We start from the raw sequence: 15,676 nt of genomic DNA, 5'->3' as shown, positions 1-15,676 counted from the left end.
TATTTGAAAACATTTACGCATAAGTGTCGGAAAGTTTGTTGGGGGCCAAAGCCTCCACCGTACCCTCGACACTCCTATGTGTCGGACGCGGCACAAAAATAGGGTCGTGCGACATTTTAGGCCAAAAACTGGCATAAAAATTTACATGAGTGACCCCCCAATGTGTTTACACTCATAGGCTGGTCTCCTGGTCTCCTTCTTATATAACAAACCACCATGATCTGTGTGTTCCCTCAGCTCATCTATTTCATTCCTTTTCCCCTCAATTCATGATCAGAGTGCGTGCCGCCATCTGCTTCTTATCTCCTACTGATGGCAGTGAGACGTGTACAGAGAAATATTCAAAAGACCCCACAAATTGAGGGGAAATGTAGTCTAATGGTGATATCAGGAAGGAAGGTCCTGGCAGGGTCATATCAGGAAGGAAGGTCTTGGCAGGGTCATACCTAGATACCGTATTTCCTTTGATAGTATCTGTAGTAGTCAGTAAAGCTCACAGTCTGGAATAAAAACATTTAAAAGGTTAGCTTAAAATTACAAAAAAACATGGCTACTGTCTTCCAGAAACAGCGTAATCCCTGTTAGTGGGTTGTGTCGGGTATTGCAGCTCAGCTCCATTAAAGTGAATGAGACTAAGTTGCAGTACCACACACTACCTGTGGTCAGATATGTCTTACAACCCTTTAATATATATACCATATGGTTTTTTTCTTTGCACCCCCTTTAAGACGTGGTGAGATTCAAGGTTTTTGAAGCATTTACTATTTTATGTATTTTTATATATGTATAGACAGTGCAACAGATCCTGGTGGATGACAAAGGGAACGCTACTGGTGTGGTCCTGCAGGATGGAACAGAAATACGGAGCAGACTGGTCCTGTCCAATGCAACACCTCACCACACATTTCTAAGTATGACTCCAAAGGTAAGCCATCAATTGCAAAACACTGCTTTACAGGATTCCACATGATAACATTTAATAATCACTGGGCAGGGGTATAGATGGATCAGAGAAGACCCCACATTAGGGTCCCGTTGCTGGTTCACACCACAACAACCTAACATAACTGGACTTGTTGCAATCCCTCATATAATTATAGGGCAGATTGGGGGCTCGGCCCTCTGGCCATTTCTCCATACATCCCATCAGACAGGGAGAAAGGGTCCGCCTGAGCTAAGTGCCCTTTTATCTCCTGGGCCCCATAGTAGCTGCATGGTCTGCCTCTATGGCATGCAAGCCTTTGTCAACGACAGGGGCGTTGGTGCTTTGTGTTGTACATTTTGTAAACACCCTTCTCTTATCATTTATAATACAGTAACCAAACAATACATAGAGTTCCTAAATAGTACAGTCATATAGTTCGGAAATATTGCAGTCATAAAGTGCCTACATAATACAGTTATGGATTGCCTAAATAATAACATCATGCATTGCCTAAACAATACAATCATACAGTGCTTAAATAGTACAGTCATATAGTGCCCAAAAATATAAAATAATACAATCATACAGTGCCCAAATACAGTTATAGAGTGCCTAAAAATACAGTCATACAGTGCCTAAATTATACTATTATGCAGTGCCTAAGTAGTACAATTATACAGTGCCCAAAATTTAAAGTAATACAATCCTACAATACCTATTATACAGTCATACAGAGCCTAAATGATACAATGATAAAGTGCCTACAGAATAGTCATACAGTGCCTAAAGAATTCAATCATACACTGCCTAAATATAATTATACAGTGCTCAAATAATACAACCATACAGTGTCCAAAGAATACAATCATACAGTTCCCAAATAATGCAAAATAATAGTTATACAGTGCACAAATAATAAAGTCATACAGCCCCCAAAATAAAAAAAAATCATACAGTGCCTAAATAATAGAGTCATACCGTCATGCAGTTTCCTTTATGTAGCTCCAGGCACAAAGTGTAGCTCCAGGCACAAAGTGTGGGCCTGTAGTGCAAGAGTTTGTTGCCCATGAGAGCCATTGCCTGCCCCAGTCACTAGATTGTCCATAGGATCAGATAGAGGTACTTCCACACTAGCGTTATTCTTTTCCGGCACTGAGTTCCGTCCTAGGGGCTCTATACCGGAAAAGAACTGATCAGTTTTATCCCCATGCATTCTTAGGGAGAGCAATCTGTTCAGGATGCATCAGGATGTCTTCAGTTCAGTTTTTTGACTGATCAGGACAGAGATAAAACCGCAGTATGCTACGGTTTTATCTCCAGCCAAAAAAACTGAAGACTTGCCTGAATGTCTGTGAAGGTTCTCATTTATCCAGGTCATGGTATATCTGTAAAGAATAAATCAAGGAAACTGGACTTAATGTAGATTTCTTGAAAACGTTTCACTCGTTCTTCCAACGAGCTTTCTCAATTCTGAGAGACTGTACAAGAATTCTCTGGGAATAAATATGTAACTGAATCAACATCTGGCAATTATACCCCATGCTGGGTATAATGACCTCTGACCCCATGCTGGGTATAATGACCTCTGACCCCATGCTGGGTATAATTACCAGATGTTGATTCAGTTACATATTTTTTCCCAGAGAATTCTTGTACAGTCACTCAGAATTGAGAAAGCTCGTTGGAAGAACGAGTGAAACGTTTTCAAGAAATCTACAGTAAGTCCAGTTGCCTTGATTTATTCTTTACAGATATACTTGCCTGAATGCCGGATCCAGCATTTTTTTCCATAGGAATGTATTAGTGCCGGATCCAGCATTCAGAATGCCGGACCCGTCCTTCTGGTCTGCGCATGCGCAGACTAAAAAAAAAAGGTGAAAAAAGTAAATGCGGGATCCGTTTTTCCGGATGGCACCGGAAAGACGGATCCGGCATTTCAATGCATTTTTCTGACTGATCAGGCATTTTTCAGACTGATCAGGATCCTGATCAGTCTTACAAATGCCATCAGTTCACATACGTTTTTTCCGGATCCAGCAGGCAGTTCCGGCGACGGAAATGCTTGCCGGATCACTCTGCCGCAAGTGTGAAAGTAGCCTTACTTGATACTTGTTTCCTAAAATTTAACAAGACCTGAAGCAGAAGACTAAGCGGAGAAACAATGATGAGACTCCTCTGAAATGTGATAGCAGCACATTTTATGTTCCAGATTTAATTGTCCCCCTACCTAGAGGGTTTCTAACATTACAAGTAAATTTTATACACATCTTAATTACAGCTCAGTAGTCCACAATTCATTAAAGAGGACCTCTCACCACTCCTGACATGTCTGCTTTAATAGCTTCATGCATTCCCCATGTAATAACATTTCTGGAGCCTCTATTCTTATGGCTCTATGTTGTGTCATTCCTTTATTATTTCTACTAGAAGTTATACATGAATTACTATTAGCCTTCAGTAAGGGTACAGAGGGGAGGTAACCAGTTGGGGGTGTGTACCTGCACAGTCTCACTCTATCCAATCAGTGCTGCCATTGTCAGACTATGCAGGTACACCCCCCCAACTGGTTACCTCCCCTCTGTACCCTTACTGAAGTCTAATAGTAATTCATTCATAACTTCTAGTAGAAATAATAAAGGAACGGCACAACATAGAGCCATAAGAATAGAGCCTCCAGAAGTGTTATTACATGGGGAATGCATGAAGCTAATAAACCAGACATTTCAGCACTGGTGAAATGTCCTCTTTAAGAAAGAAAAATTACAATAATGTTACTAAAGAGGCAACCTATAGCAAAATGCAAAGGGTTAACATGACATTGATGCCGGCCATGGAGGTGACCATAATGTGGTTTGAACTGGAGGTGGACCCACAGCATAGATCAAATGACCCTCCCACATCATGGTGCCCACTAGGAGAGAAGGACATGGTGTTTCTCCATCGAGTTGACCCTCCTTCCATTACCCTTTCGCCACCTTCTAACCTGTAAGGCATTTTACTTAAAAATCATTTTTTTCAGTTGGTCTTTATTAGACATTTTGAGCCCTTTTCTGTGTACAGCCTTGAGATTCCATAGAACGAGGCTCTGTGATTTTAATCTTTTCCATCAGGCAGCTCAACTAATGGCTCCTTATCTCTGATCTCTGACCTTATAAATGCTCATTATAGCTCAATCTTACTGATGAGAATGTGTCTTAAATAACTGTTCATGACCTTACAGCAATATAAAGATAAGGCTTATGAGATGATCGGCACAAAGTGTAAGTGAAAGTACAATTCACACAACTAAACTTAAAGAGGTTGTCTCTAAGCACTAGCCTATGTGTGCTTCCACGGTCTTGGCCACCAGAGAGGCCGACGTTTTTTTCCTATAGTGTGTAAGTACGACCACTGCTGCTGAATTGCAGGGTGGTCATAACCATAAGAACGAGCAGTGTATAATAATATTAAAAAATGAATCCAGCCAGCAAAGGAAGCAATATGGACAACCACAATACATTAGTAAGTGCCTTTTATTAACTTTCTTTAAGAAGAAGCAGAAGTGAGACAACACGTTTACAGGGGTTGTCCAATGTCTCCAACAGCCCCCCCCCCCCCATGTGCTGGGCCCCTCACAGGTAATATACTTAGGCCCCTTTCACACGGGCGAGAATTCCGCGCGGGTGCAATGCGTGAGGTGAACGCATTGCACCCGCACTGAATCCGGACCCATTCACTTCAATAGGGCTGTGCAGATGAGAGGTGATTTTCACGCATCACTTGTACGTTGCATGAAAATCGCAGCAAGCTCTATATTGTGTGTTTTTAAAGCAAAGCAGGTCCCCTAGAAGTGACTGGGGCTGCGTGAAAATTGCAAGCATCCGCAAGCAAGTGCGGATGCGGTACGATTTTCACGCACGGTTGCTAGGTGACGATCGGGGTGGGGACCCAATCTTTATTATTTTTCCTTATAACATGGTTATAAGGGAAAATAATAACATCACTCACCACATCCACTTGTTTGCGCAGCCCGGCTTGTCTTCTTTCTTCTTCTTTGAGGACCTGGGAGAAAAGGACCTTTGGTGACATCACTGCGCTCATCACATGGTCTATCACCATGGTGATGGACCATGTGATGAGCGCTGTTACATCACCAAAGGTCCTTTTCTCCCAGGTCCTCAAAGAAGAAGAATGAAGACAAGCCGGGCTGCGCGAACAAGTGGATGAGGTGAGTTTAATTTATTTTTATTTTCTTAACCCCTCTATCCCTATTGTACTATGCATTCTGTATTAAGAATGCTATTATTTTCCCTTATAACCATCTTATAAGGGAAAATAATAAAATCTACAGAACACCTAACCCAAACCCGAACTTTTGTGAGGAAGTCCGGGTTCGGGTCTGGGTACCAAACATGGCGATTTTTCTCACGCGCTTTGCACTCGCACAGAAAAAACGTGCATTTTCCCGCAACGCACCCGCATCTTGTCCAGCCCTCACACGCGACGCCCGTGTGAAAGAGGCCTTACCCCGCTCCCCCGCGATGCTAGTGAGGCTCGTCCCCGCCTGCCATTGGCTGTTCCCCCCCGACACCGGATGTTTTCATCCGTGTACAGGGAGAAGCAGCAGCGGCGGTGCGGGGACCAGGAGCGGCACAGGGAGCAGCGGGGTAAGTATATTACCTGTGAGAGGCCCGGCACATGGGGGGCAGTTGGAGACATTGGATAACCCCTTTAAGGCTGTATGTGGCAGACGATTGTCGGGAGGGAAGCGTTCCTTTCTGCCAATCGCCTGCTCACTAGCTATTACATGAAGTGATCTCCTCCACAGTATGGGGAGGAGAGATCGCTATGCCACCACTCGTTACTCATGCTGTATAGCGGTTTGCCAGTGGCAGATTGTAATTACACCATGATCTGGCTCCTGCAAATGCAAATTTTTTTAAAGCAAAAAAATAAATAAAAATTTTGATCGGCGGCAGTATTACACTGCAAGATGATCGCTAACGAGCGTTCATAGGAATGCTCGTTAGTGATCATCTGCCGAAAAATCGGCAGGTGTAATACAGGCTTAAAGGGAACCTGTCATCAACTTTGTGCTGCCCATACTAACGGCAGAATAAAGAAGAAACAGGTGAGTTGATTTCAGCGGTCTGTCATTTAAAAGTTAAAAGTAAGTGGTTGCCGAGAACCAACATCACAATCATTGCAGACTGGGCCTGGAAAAGAGTCACATCCACCTGAGAAGAGTCCTGGTTATTCATGACTTCCTGCTCTCCCGCCCACCTGCTGATGGCTGACCGGCTTCTATCTAGTTTTCTCCCTTTCTCCCTAGGAGAGAACTGCCAGTCATCAGCAGATGGGTGGGAGAGCAGGAGATTAGGAATAACCAGGACTCTTCTCAAGTAGATTTGACTCTTTTCCAGGCCTGGGCTGCAATGATTATGATGCTGGTTCTCGGCAACCACTTACTTTTAGCTGATGTGTGACACACCGCTGACATCAGCATTTCCGTCACTATTATATGCTGCCCTTGGTGAGGTCAGCATAAAGTTGATGACAGGTTCCCTTTAACAGTTAACCCTTTGTGACAGAACGGCTGTATGTTTTTAATAAAAAGCAATTGAAAAAATTATTTTTAGCCCAAAATCATTAAAATGCCCTCAAAGGTGCACATAGCCTTTGATAAATATCTACTAACCCCTATTTTGAATGTATGGCTACAGTTCTAAACCCAAGTGTGATATCATGTCACAAAAGCCATTAAAAGCTATTGATAAGTCAAGGAAACTTTCTTCCCATTGTTTACTCAATGCGTTAAGATTGAAGATGAGGATTGCTACATCTGTACATTTGGCGATATTCTTTATTTTGTTGTACTTGGGTGTTTAGGAAAGCGTAACGGGCTGTGCTTTCAGTATGAAGACCTCTTTAATGGGCAGTCAAGATATGACAGGGGTTGAGGAGTCGGTTTGCATTAGATTCTGAATGTAACATTCTCTAGTGTAAAGGAATAAGGAAAAATATTAAATTTTAGGTGTCTTTTATTGAGAGCAATGATATGAGAGCAGAATGGCGCAGGCAGCAGATCTCTCTCTTGGGAGCGTCGCTCTGTCGCTGGGAGCGTCCTGATAATGACATGAGAGGCTTCATCTAATGAAAGATGAGAACAATATCTGCTCAAAATATTCTCCTTATATAAGAGCTCATAGACAAATGGCGGTACTGGACGCAGTGCATCTCACATTTTTCTGAACTGTCACTAAAGAGACTAGTGCTGTCTCTGTGAAGCTGATTAGTACCCTATATGATGTTAACTAGTGCTGTCTCTATGATGTTGACTATTGCTGTCTCTATGAAGCCGACTAGTACTGTCTCTATGAAGCTGTCTAGTTCTGTCTCTATGATGTTGACTTGTGCTGTCTTGTATGAAGCCAACTAGTTGTCACGACTGTGACTGATCCAGACAGGTCTGGGAGGAGAAGGTCGCAGCGACTTGCTACTCGCGATAGCTTGTGAGTTTGCTCCGTGGTTCAGGGTATGTCATCTGGGTTTTGCCTTGTGAACCTTTTTGTCCTGACTGGGAGTTTGTAGGCATCCTTCTCAGGTGAGTCCTGTCTGCCACTCCCAGCTACTATATTAGTTTCACTTTCACTTGCAGTCATTGCCAGATATAGTCCTTACTTCCAGTGCTACTCTGACCTTGGAAGGAGATCGTTTGATGGTGTTGCTGTGGAGCTCTTGTCTGGCGTGGACTGTCGTGTTTGGGATCGCCTTCTCTGCTGTTGTTTGTTTGTTTGTTGCTGTCTTCCCCTGTTGTTTTCCTAGACGTGAGTGATGGTGACTAGCGCTCCCATCGGCCTTTCCCCAGTCCAGTCTTGTTAGGGCGACTGAGGGTTTAGGCATCCTGCTCGCTGCACGGGTTCACACCCCGTCTAGGGTATCAGGGCAGACAGGTGCCAGCTTAGGGTTAGTCAGGGGTGGCCATTCTATTTCCCATCCGTAGATAAGGGTCCCCCTTCCCCTCCGTCTGGTGCGACACGACTGCTGCTGCGATAGCGGTCGTGACACTAGTACTGTCTTTATGGTGCTGTGAAGTACTTGTCTCTATTATGTTGACAAGTGCTGTCTCTATGAAGCTGATTAGTACTCTATATGATGTTAACTAGTGCTTTCTCTATGAAGCTGACTAGTACTGTATCCATTATTTGAATAGTACTCTCTTTATGATGTTGACTATTGCTGTCTCTATGAAGCCGACTAGTACTGTCTCTATGGTGCTGTCTCTATGGTGTTGATGGGTGCTGTCTCTATGAAGCTGTGAAGTAATTGTCTCTATGATGTTGACTAGTGCTGTCTCTGATGTTGACTGGTGCTGTCTCTATAAAGTTGACAAATGCTGTCTATATGAAGTCGACTAGTACTGTCTCTATAAAGACAACTAGTACTTTCTCTATGATGTTGACTTGTGCTGTCTGTATGAAGCCAACTAGTACTGTCTTTATGGTGCTGTGAAGTACTTGTCTCTATTATGTTGACAAGTGCTGTCTCTATGAAGCTAATTAGTACTGTCTCTATGAAGCTGATTAGTACTCTATATGATGTTAACTAGTGCTTTCTCTATGAAGCTGACTAGTACTGATTACTAGTACTCTCTCTATGAAGCTGATTAGTACTCTATTTGATGTTAACTATTGCTGTCTCTATGAAGCTGACTAGTACTGTCTCCATGATTTGAATAGTACTCTCTTTATGATGTTGACTATTGCTGTCTCTATGAAGCTGACTAGTACTGTCTCTATGGTGCTGTCTCTATGGTGTTGATGGGTGCTGTCTCTACGACGCTGTGAAGTAATTGTCTCGATTATGTTGACTGGTGCTGTCTCTATAATGTTGACAAGTGCTGTCTATATGAAGTCGACTAGTACTGTCTCTATAAAGACAACTAGTACTTTCTCTAAGATGTTGACTAGTGCTGTCACTATGAAGCCGAATAGTACTCTATATGATGTTAACTAGTGCTGTCTCTATGATGTTGATTAGTACTGTCTCTATGAAGCTGACTAGTGCTGTCTCTATGATGTTAATTAGTACTGTCTGTATGATGTGGACTACTCCTGTCTCTATGAAGCCGAATAGTACTCTATATGATGTTAACTAGTGTTGTCTCTATGATGTTGATAATTACTGTCTCTATGATATTGATTAGTACTGTCTCTATGAAGCTGACTAGCACTGTCTCTATGATGTTGACTAGTACTGTCTCTATGATATTGATTAGTACTATCTCTATGAAGCTGACTAGCACTGTCTCTATGATGTTGACTAGTACTGTCTCTATGATATTGATTAGTACTGTCTCTATGAAGCTGACTAGCACTGTCTCTATGATGTTGACTAGTACTGTCTCTATGATGTTGATTAGTACTGTCTCCTTGAAGCTGACTAGTACTGTCTCTATGATGTTGACTAGTATTGTCTCTATCAAGATGACTAGTCCTGTCTAGTGACATTGGAGTAATTAAAAAACAATTGCAAAAGTACACATACCCTTTAAAGAGCACCTGTCACCACAAAATGCAATGCAATCTGACAGCACATTCAGTAAAAACTGTCATTTATACATTTATATCTTTTCTTTTGTCACCTCATGTGAACAGCTATTGGTACAGGAGGAAGGGTTATCAGTGATTGATAGCATTGTGTGCATGCAGAGTCCACCACCGATAACCCCTGTACCGATAGCTGTTCACGGGAAGTGGAATAAGCAAAGATAGAAATGTATAAATTACAGGTTTTACAGAATCTTTTCCCCACAATAATATAATATCAATCTGCTCAGCTCCTCCTGCTCTATAACATGGCGCTTCCAGATTGAACTGCATTTTGTGGTGACAGGTCCTCTTTAAAATTCCAAATGATCCTGTGTCTGTCCTGGTGTTTGTCTTTTACTATTACGTGAATGGATGTTTTGTGTTTTCTTTTTCCATTTTAGGAGCGATTGCCGGAGGATTTTATAACAATGATTTCTCAGTTTGATGCAAAGTCCCCAGTTACCAAAATAAATGGTAGGTTTACTGAGACTCAATTACAGCAATTAGCTATCAAAAGGAAATATATTTACTCTCGTGCTAATGATCCAATCTAAGGCATGGCGGGATAATGTGTGGCGCAGGGAATAGCGGAATACTAGACGATGGCAGCTTATGTTTATGGACCCAGAAAAGCTATAATTCTGTAAAAGATCTTAGAAATATATACGCTGTGAAATGCTGATAGATACGTTTACACGGAGTCGCTGCGATCACTCAGGTCAGTAGGATTTCAGTGTGCGTGTAATGACGTCATGATGCAAACGGGGGTCATTCACATGCATAGACGGTCAGTAATTATGGCCACAGGAGCATAGAGGTAACAGTCGTATTAAAATCCTGATGTTTGGCGGGTCAAAATGACCCTGGATTTTGGGGCGTATTTGGCTGCGGATCCACTGCAAATCCGCAGTGAAATTCACATGCATTACGTGCAGATTTCACAGTGGACTTGCTCCTGATTTCATCCCTTGAAGGCCTCAATGCACACGACCGTTGTGTGTTTTGCGGTCCTCAAATTGCGGATCCGCAAAACACGGATGGCGTCCATTTGCGTTCTGCAATTTGCGGAACGGCGCGGACAGCATTAATATAACTGCATATTATTGTCTGCAAAACGGACAAGAATAGGACAGGTTATATTTTTTTTGCGGACCACGGAACGGAGCAACGGATGCGGACAGCACACGGAGTGCTGTCCGCATCTTTTGCGGCCCCCATTGAAGTGAATAGGTCCTCATCCGAGCTGCAAATACTGCGACTCGGATGCGGACCAAAACAACGGTCGTGTGCCAAATAGAAAGGTGTAAAATCCCAAAAATAAATTGATGTGCTGCAGATTTTAAAATCTGCACCGCTTGTCAGTTTCTGCGTGGACAGACGTAAAGATCTCATCTACAGTGCGGTACCGCAGGTGAATCCGCATGTAGCTGAAAAAGACCCATGGTAAGTGGGGGGGACTTTTTTGGTAGATGTAGAGGGGTTGTCCAGGCTTTTAATATTGATGACCTATCCTCGGGATAGGTCATCAATATCAGATCGGCTCGGGTCCGACACCTGTCACCCCGGCTGATAGCTCTATGAGGAGATGGCGCTGCTCAATGCTGCTGTCTATGGCAAAGCAGCAGCAAACCGGAAGTGAGACGGGAGACGGCGCATGCACACTGCGCGCACAGTCTCCTCATACAGATGATCGGCGGGGGTCCAACACCTGGCCTGAGGATAGGTCATCAATATTAAAACCCTTTAAATTTGTATACTGAACAATCAGCAATCAGTCCAAATGATCAGTCATGTTGCCCTTTTTGCCGCAGTCTCAGAAAATGGCAGCAAAAAAAAACAACAACAACATTGCAACATGTGAATAAACTTCCAGGATACATACACACAGTGGGGCACATGTACTATAGTGTTCCGTGCTGCCCCTGGAACTCCGGCCCGCCCCCATTAAAGTCAATGGGGCCGGAGCGGTAGTCCTGGGGCAAGCGTGCACTAGCGGCAGCACGAATCCGACAGGCTGTTCACCCACAGGAACAGCCTGCCGGAGTTCCTTGCCGCTAGTGTAAAACTAGCAATATTTTTTAAGTCTCATTTACCAACTGATTTTGCGCCTGTTTTGGAGGCATTTGCATCTGATGCGCTTATTTTGAGTTTTAAGGCTAATTCAGAAGTTTTCTAATATTTGTGCCTATTTTTATTTTTTTACCTATTTATGTATTTTTGCGCCTGATTTAGTCGTAAAAACAGTATCATTTCTACTCCACTCCTGGTCTGTTATACTTTTCTGACTCTGTTTCGAGTGGTGAGTTGCACCACATTTTGTCTACTTTCATGGAGACGTGCGCCTAATTTCAGCTCACTTGCGCCACATTTTCATGCGCCTAGTAATTAGACCAATCTTAGTGAATATGAACCTGTCCTACAAGAAAACAACCACTAGATGTCAGCCTTAAACCAAAAAAAGAAAAACCTGATATATTAAAAGGGATAATAAATGAGATGCAAATTGAAGAAAGACGTTGCCTATACGCCTCCAAAAAAAAGGCGAGCTTGATAAACGTGCCCCGCTATGTATTAAGCACAGATTTTCAGAGCGGATTTAAAATCCATAACATAATACAGTACCAGCTAAGTAGATGAGATATTTAAAATCTCATGTACGTGGTGCGGACATTTTCTGCATGGCGATTGACCTGCGCTGTGGATTCGGAAATCTGCAGTATGTCAAGTGTTTGTGCACATTTACAGTGCAGTTTTTCCCTTTTGCAATGCAAAGGGTGAGATCTGGAGCAAACACGCATCAAAATCCGCAACAAAATTTTTGACACGAAGGGTGCTGTCATGTAGTAGCCATAATGCAGATGCAACCAAAAGCAGCAGGAAAGGAAAGGGTGACCCCTTGCTGTTTGGTAATGATTGTGTATTTGCAATTCTGAAACACCATGGGCAACCACCCATTTTAACTGTGTCCCTGAGTCGCTAGTTCAGTCTACCATTTTGATAGTTGGATTGTTCATACAAACAATCTCACGTATGACTGACCATCCACATTGTGTCCAGTCCTAACCTGAAAGGGGTTTTCTCACTTCAGCCGATCACATTTATAATGTAGAGAAAGTTAATACCCGGCACTTCCTAATCATCGCTCCCTCTAAGTTGCGCGCCCGCGCAGCAATTATTGTGCCCCCGCTCACAAGTTTAATAAGTCCGCTCAGCACCCGCTCACCCTGCTTCCAAAATGCCCACACTAGTGATGAGTTCTTTCAAACTTCCTCCTTCTGTGTGCGTGGTAAGGGGGCGCCGCCTATCACATGTTCCCGCGCTACTGCTGCCTCCTCCTTCTTTTTCTGACCAAAGAGGAGGAGCAGCAGTGCACAGGGAGAGGTAACGTGTAGGCGGCGTTGGCGGCGTCATCTTAGAAGCTAGACTATTCCTGAGACTGAGAGCTGCCTGCTACATAAGTATGCTGGGGACAGTCCTGGAGGGCATGCTGCTGCAGAACACGAGGGGTGAAACTGTGAAAGTACCACTGGCAGGAACACACCATCCCATCCCAGTGATAGTCTATGGTGTGTTCCTGTCAGCGGTTTCACCCCTTGACAAGGACCCTTGTGTTCTGCAGCAGCATGCGCTCCGCCTATATACAGCCTACAACTATATACTGCCTATACCTATATATACATTCCATAGCGCTGTACATATGAAAAGGGGTACACATACATAATATGATATGTTGGGGTAGCGAGTTCCAGAGTGTGAGGGATGCACGGAAGAAATCTTGGAAGCGATTGTGGGAAGAGGCGATAAGAGGAGAGGAGAGAAGGAGGTCTTTGTCATGGTCTTACCTTCTTGCTGTTCTCCTTCGTTTGACATGTGCTGGCGGCCATCTTGGTTTCTGGGTTTCTTGTAGCCTTCCACCCTGCGGCTCCTCCTTCCCACTGGGAGGAGCTGGATGCCTAGCTCATATTTATAGGAGGTCTGTGGCTTCAGTTCCTTGCTTGGTCCTCCTGTGTTCACATGCTTCTAAGACTGCTGCTGCTTCTGGTTCCTGATCCTGGCTTCGTCTGACTACCCTGCTGGTTCCTGATCCTGGCTTCGTCTGACTACCCTGCTGGTTCCTGATCCTGGCTTCGTCTGACTACCCTGCTGGTTCCTGATCCTGGCTTCGTCTGACTACCCTGCTGGTTCCTGATCCTGACTTCGCCTGACCACTCTTCTGGTTCCTGATCTCTGGCCTCTCAAAGACTCTGCTTCGGTTTCACCATTCGTTTGGACTTTTGCTTTACAGCTTTATTTTCAATAAAGCCTTCTTATTTTCACTTATCTCTTGTTGTACGTCTGGTTCATGGTTCCGTGACATTAGGACCAAGCCATGAGTTCTGACGGTACAGGGCCATCCTCGCTACCCATGCTGGTTGCCAGACTTGATCAGCAGGATCACCTGTTGGGTCGGTTCGCTGTGGCGTTGCAAACCCTGCTTGAACGCACGGCTTATTTCGCTCCCGTTGCCGATGGGTCGGTTGTCGCTCCTACTGCCGCTCCGGTTGTTGCGCCAGAGTCTACCCCGACACCTGTGGTTGCGCCTGCGGTGTTTCGGGGTATGACCGGTTCTGCCCCTCTTCCACAGCGCTTTGGGGGAGAGCCAACTCAGTGCCGAGGTTTCCTTAACCAGGTGGGCATTTATTTCGAGTTGCTGCCACATGCCTTTCCCACTGAGAGATCAAAGGTGGGCTTCTTGATCTCGCTGCTCTCGGACAAGGCCTTGGCCTGGGCCAGCCCTTTATGGGAGAACAACAATCCGGTGGTTGCCGAGTTTTCCGGTTTTGTTGCTTCTCTTCGGAAGGTATTCGATGTGCCGGCTCGTGCTGCCTCTGCTGCGAAGCTCCTTATGTCCATCAGACAGGGTTCACGATCCGTAGCTGAATACGCCATTGAGTTTCGTACCCTGGCAGCAGAGGTGGGCTGGAATAATGAGGCTCTGGTCGCTGCTTTCTCTCATGGTCTCTTGGATGCCTTGAAGGATGAGGTTGCAGCTAAGGACCTACCAGTGGAGCTCGAGTCTCTTATGTCTTTCCTGATTTTGATTGACACCAGACTCAGGGAGAGACCTTCCTTTAAGGAGAGCCTGCGGAGGTCTTCTAACAGATTGGCGCCTACGTTTGCTGTCCCACCCGTGCCTCCCTCTCCTCCCACGCCTCCTGGGGATGACTTGTCTGGGGGTGAACCCATGCAGCTGGGGTTTGCTCGCCTGTCCGAGGGGGAGAGGGTACTCCGGAGACGCGAGGGTCGATGCATGTACTGTGGTCTCGGTGGGCATTTTCGGTTGGCATGTCTGAACCGTCCGGGAAACGCTCGCACCTGAGATCCTGTCGGGGGCAGATCTTGGGTGGAGTCTCCTCGTCCCCGGTTTCCCGTGTTGACAAACCACTGATCACTGTTGTCCTCTCCTGGGTCGGGGGCTCGGTGACGACCCAGGCGTTGGTGGACTCTGGTGCTGGTGGTTTGTTCATTGATAGTGTGTTCGCTGCCGCCAATTCCATTCCTCTGCAGGCTCGAGGTTCCCCACTGGCTCTTGAGGCGATAGACGGCAGACCCCTTCTGTCGTCACACGTGACTCATGAGACCCTTCCAGTGGGGATAGCCATTGGTGCCGTTCACAGAGAGTCGGTCTGCCTCCAGGTTATTTCGTCTCCACACTACTCGGTGGTCTTGGGCTACCCCTGGCTCCAGAAGCATAATCCGACTTTCGATTGGAGATCGGCCGAGATCCTCTCGTGGTCACCGCAGTGTGGGGCTAGTTGCATCCATGGGTCTGTCAAGTTGCTGTGTACTTCCTCGGACTCTCTGTTGCCTCCTGAATACGAGGAGTACCGGGATGTATTCGATAAGGTGCGCGCGGTTGCCCTACCTCCGCACCGCCCATACGATTGTGCCATAGAGTTACAACCTGGTGCCGTTCCTCCTCGTGGCAAAGTCTATCCACTGTCGGTAGCGGAGAATGAGGCCATGGAGGAGTACGTGAGGGAGGCGCTTTCACGCGGACACATTCGCAAATCCTCGTCCCCGGCAGGGGCTGGATTTTTCTTTGTGAAAAAGAAGGGCGGTGAGTTGAGGCCTTGCATCGATTACAGGGGTCTCAATCGCATCACGATCAAGAACGCTTACCCGATACCCTTGATTTCCG

The 15,676-nt window shown here is 45.1% G+C and overlaps 1 protein-coding gene across 1 annotated transcript in view; it reads left to right on the top strand.

Annotated features, from left to right (window-relative positions):
- PYROXD2 (pyridine nucleotide-disulphide oxidoreductase domain 2) overlaps positions 1 to 15,676 on the top strand; it is a 113,621-nt gene that overhangs the window by 50,447 nt on the left and 47,498 nt on the right. Inside the window, exons 10-11 of the mRNA XM_040437144.1 lie at positions 791 to 925; positions 9,897 to 9,969. Coding sequence (XP_040293078.1) covers positions 791 to 925; positions 9,897 to 9,969 — 208 coding nt within the window. The remainder of the gene's footprint in view (positions 1 to 790; positions 926 to 9,896; positions 9,970 to 15,676) is intronic.

The sequence above is a fragment of the Bufo bufo genome, chromosome 6, assembly GCF_905171765.1.
Source record: "Bufo bufo chromosome 6, aBufBuf1.1, whole genome shotgun sequence".
Classification (NCBI taxonomy): domain Eukaryota; kingdom Metazoa; phylum Chordata; class Amphibia; order Anura; family Bufonidae; genus Bufo; species Bufo bufo.
The sequence above is the reverse complement of the archived record's forward strand: the minus strand, read 5'-3'. Positions and strand labels throughout refer to the sequence as shown.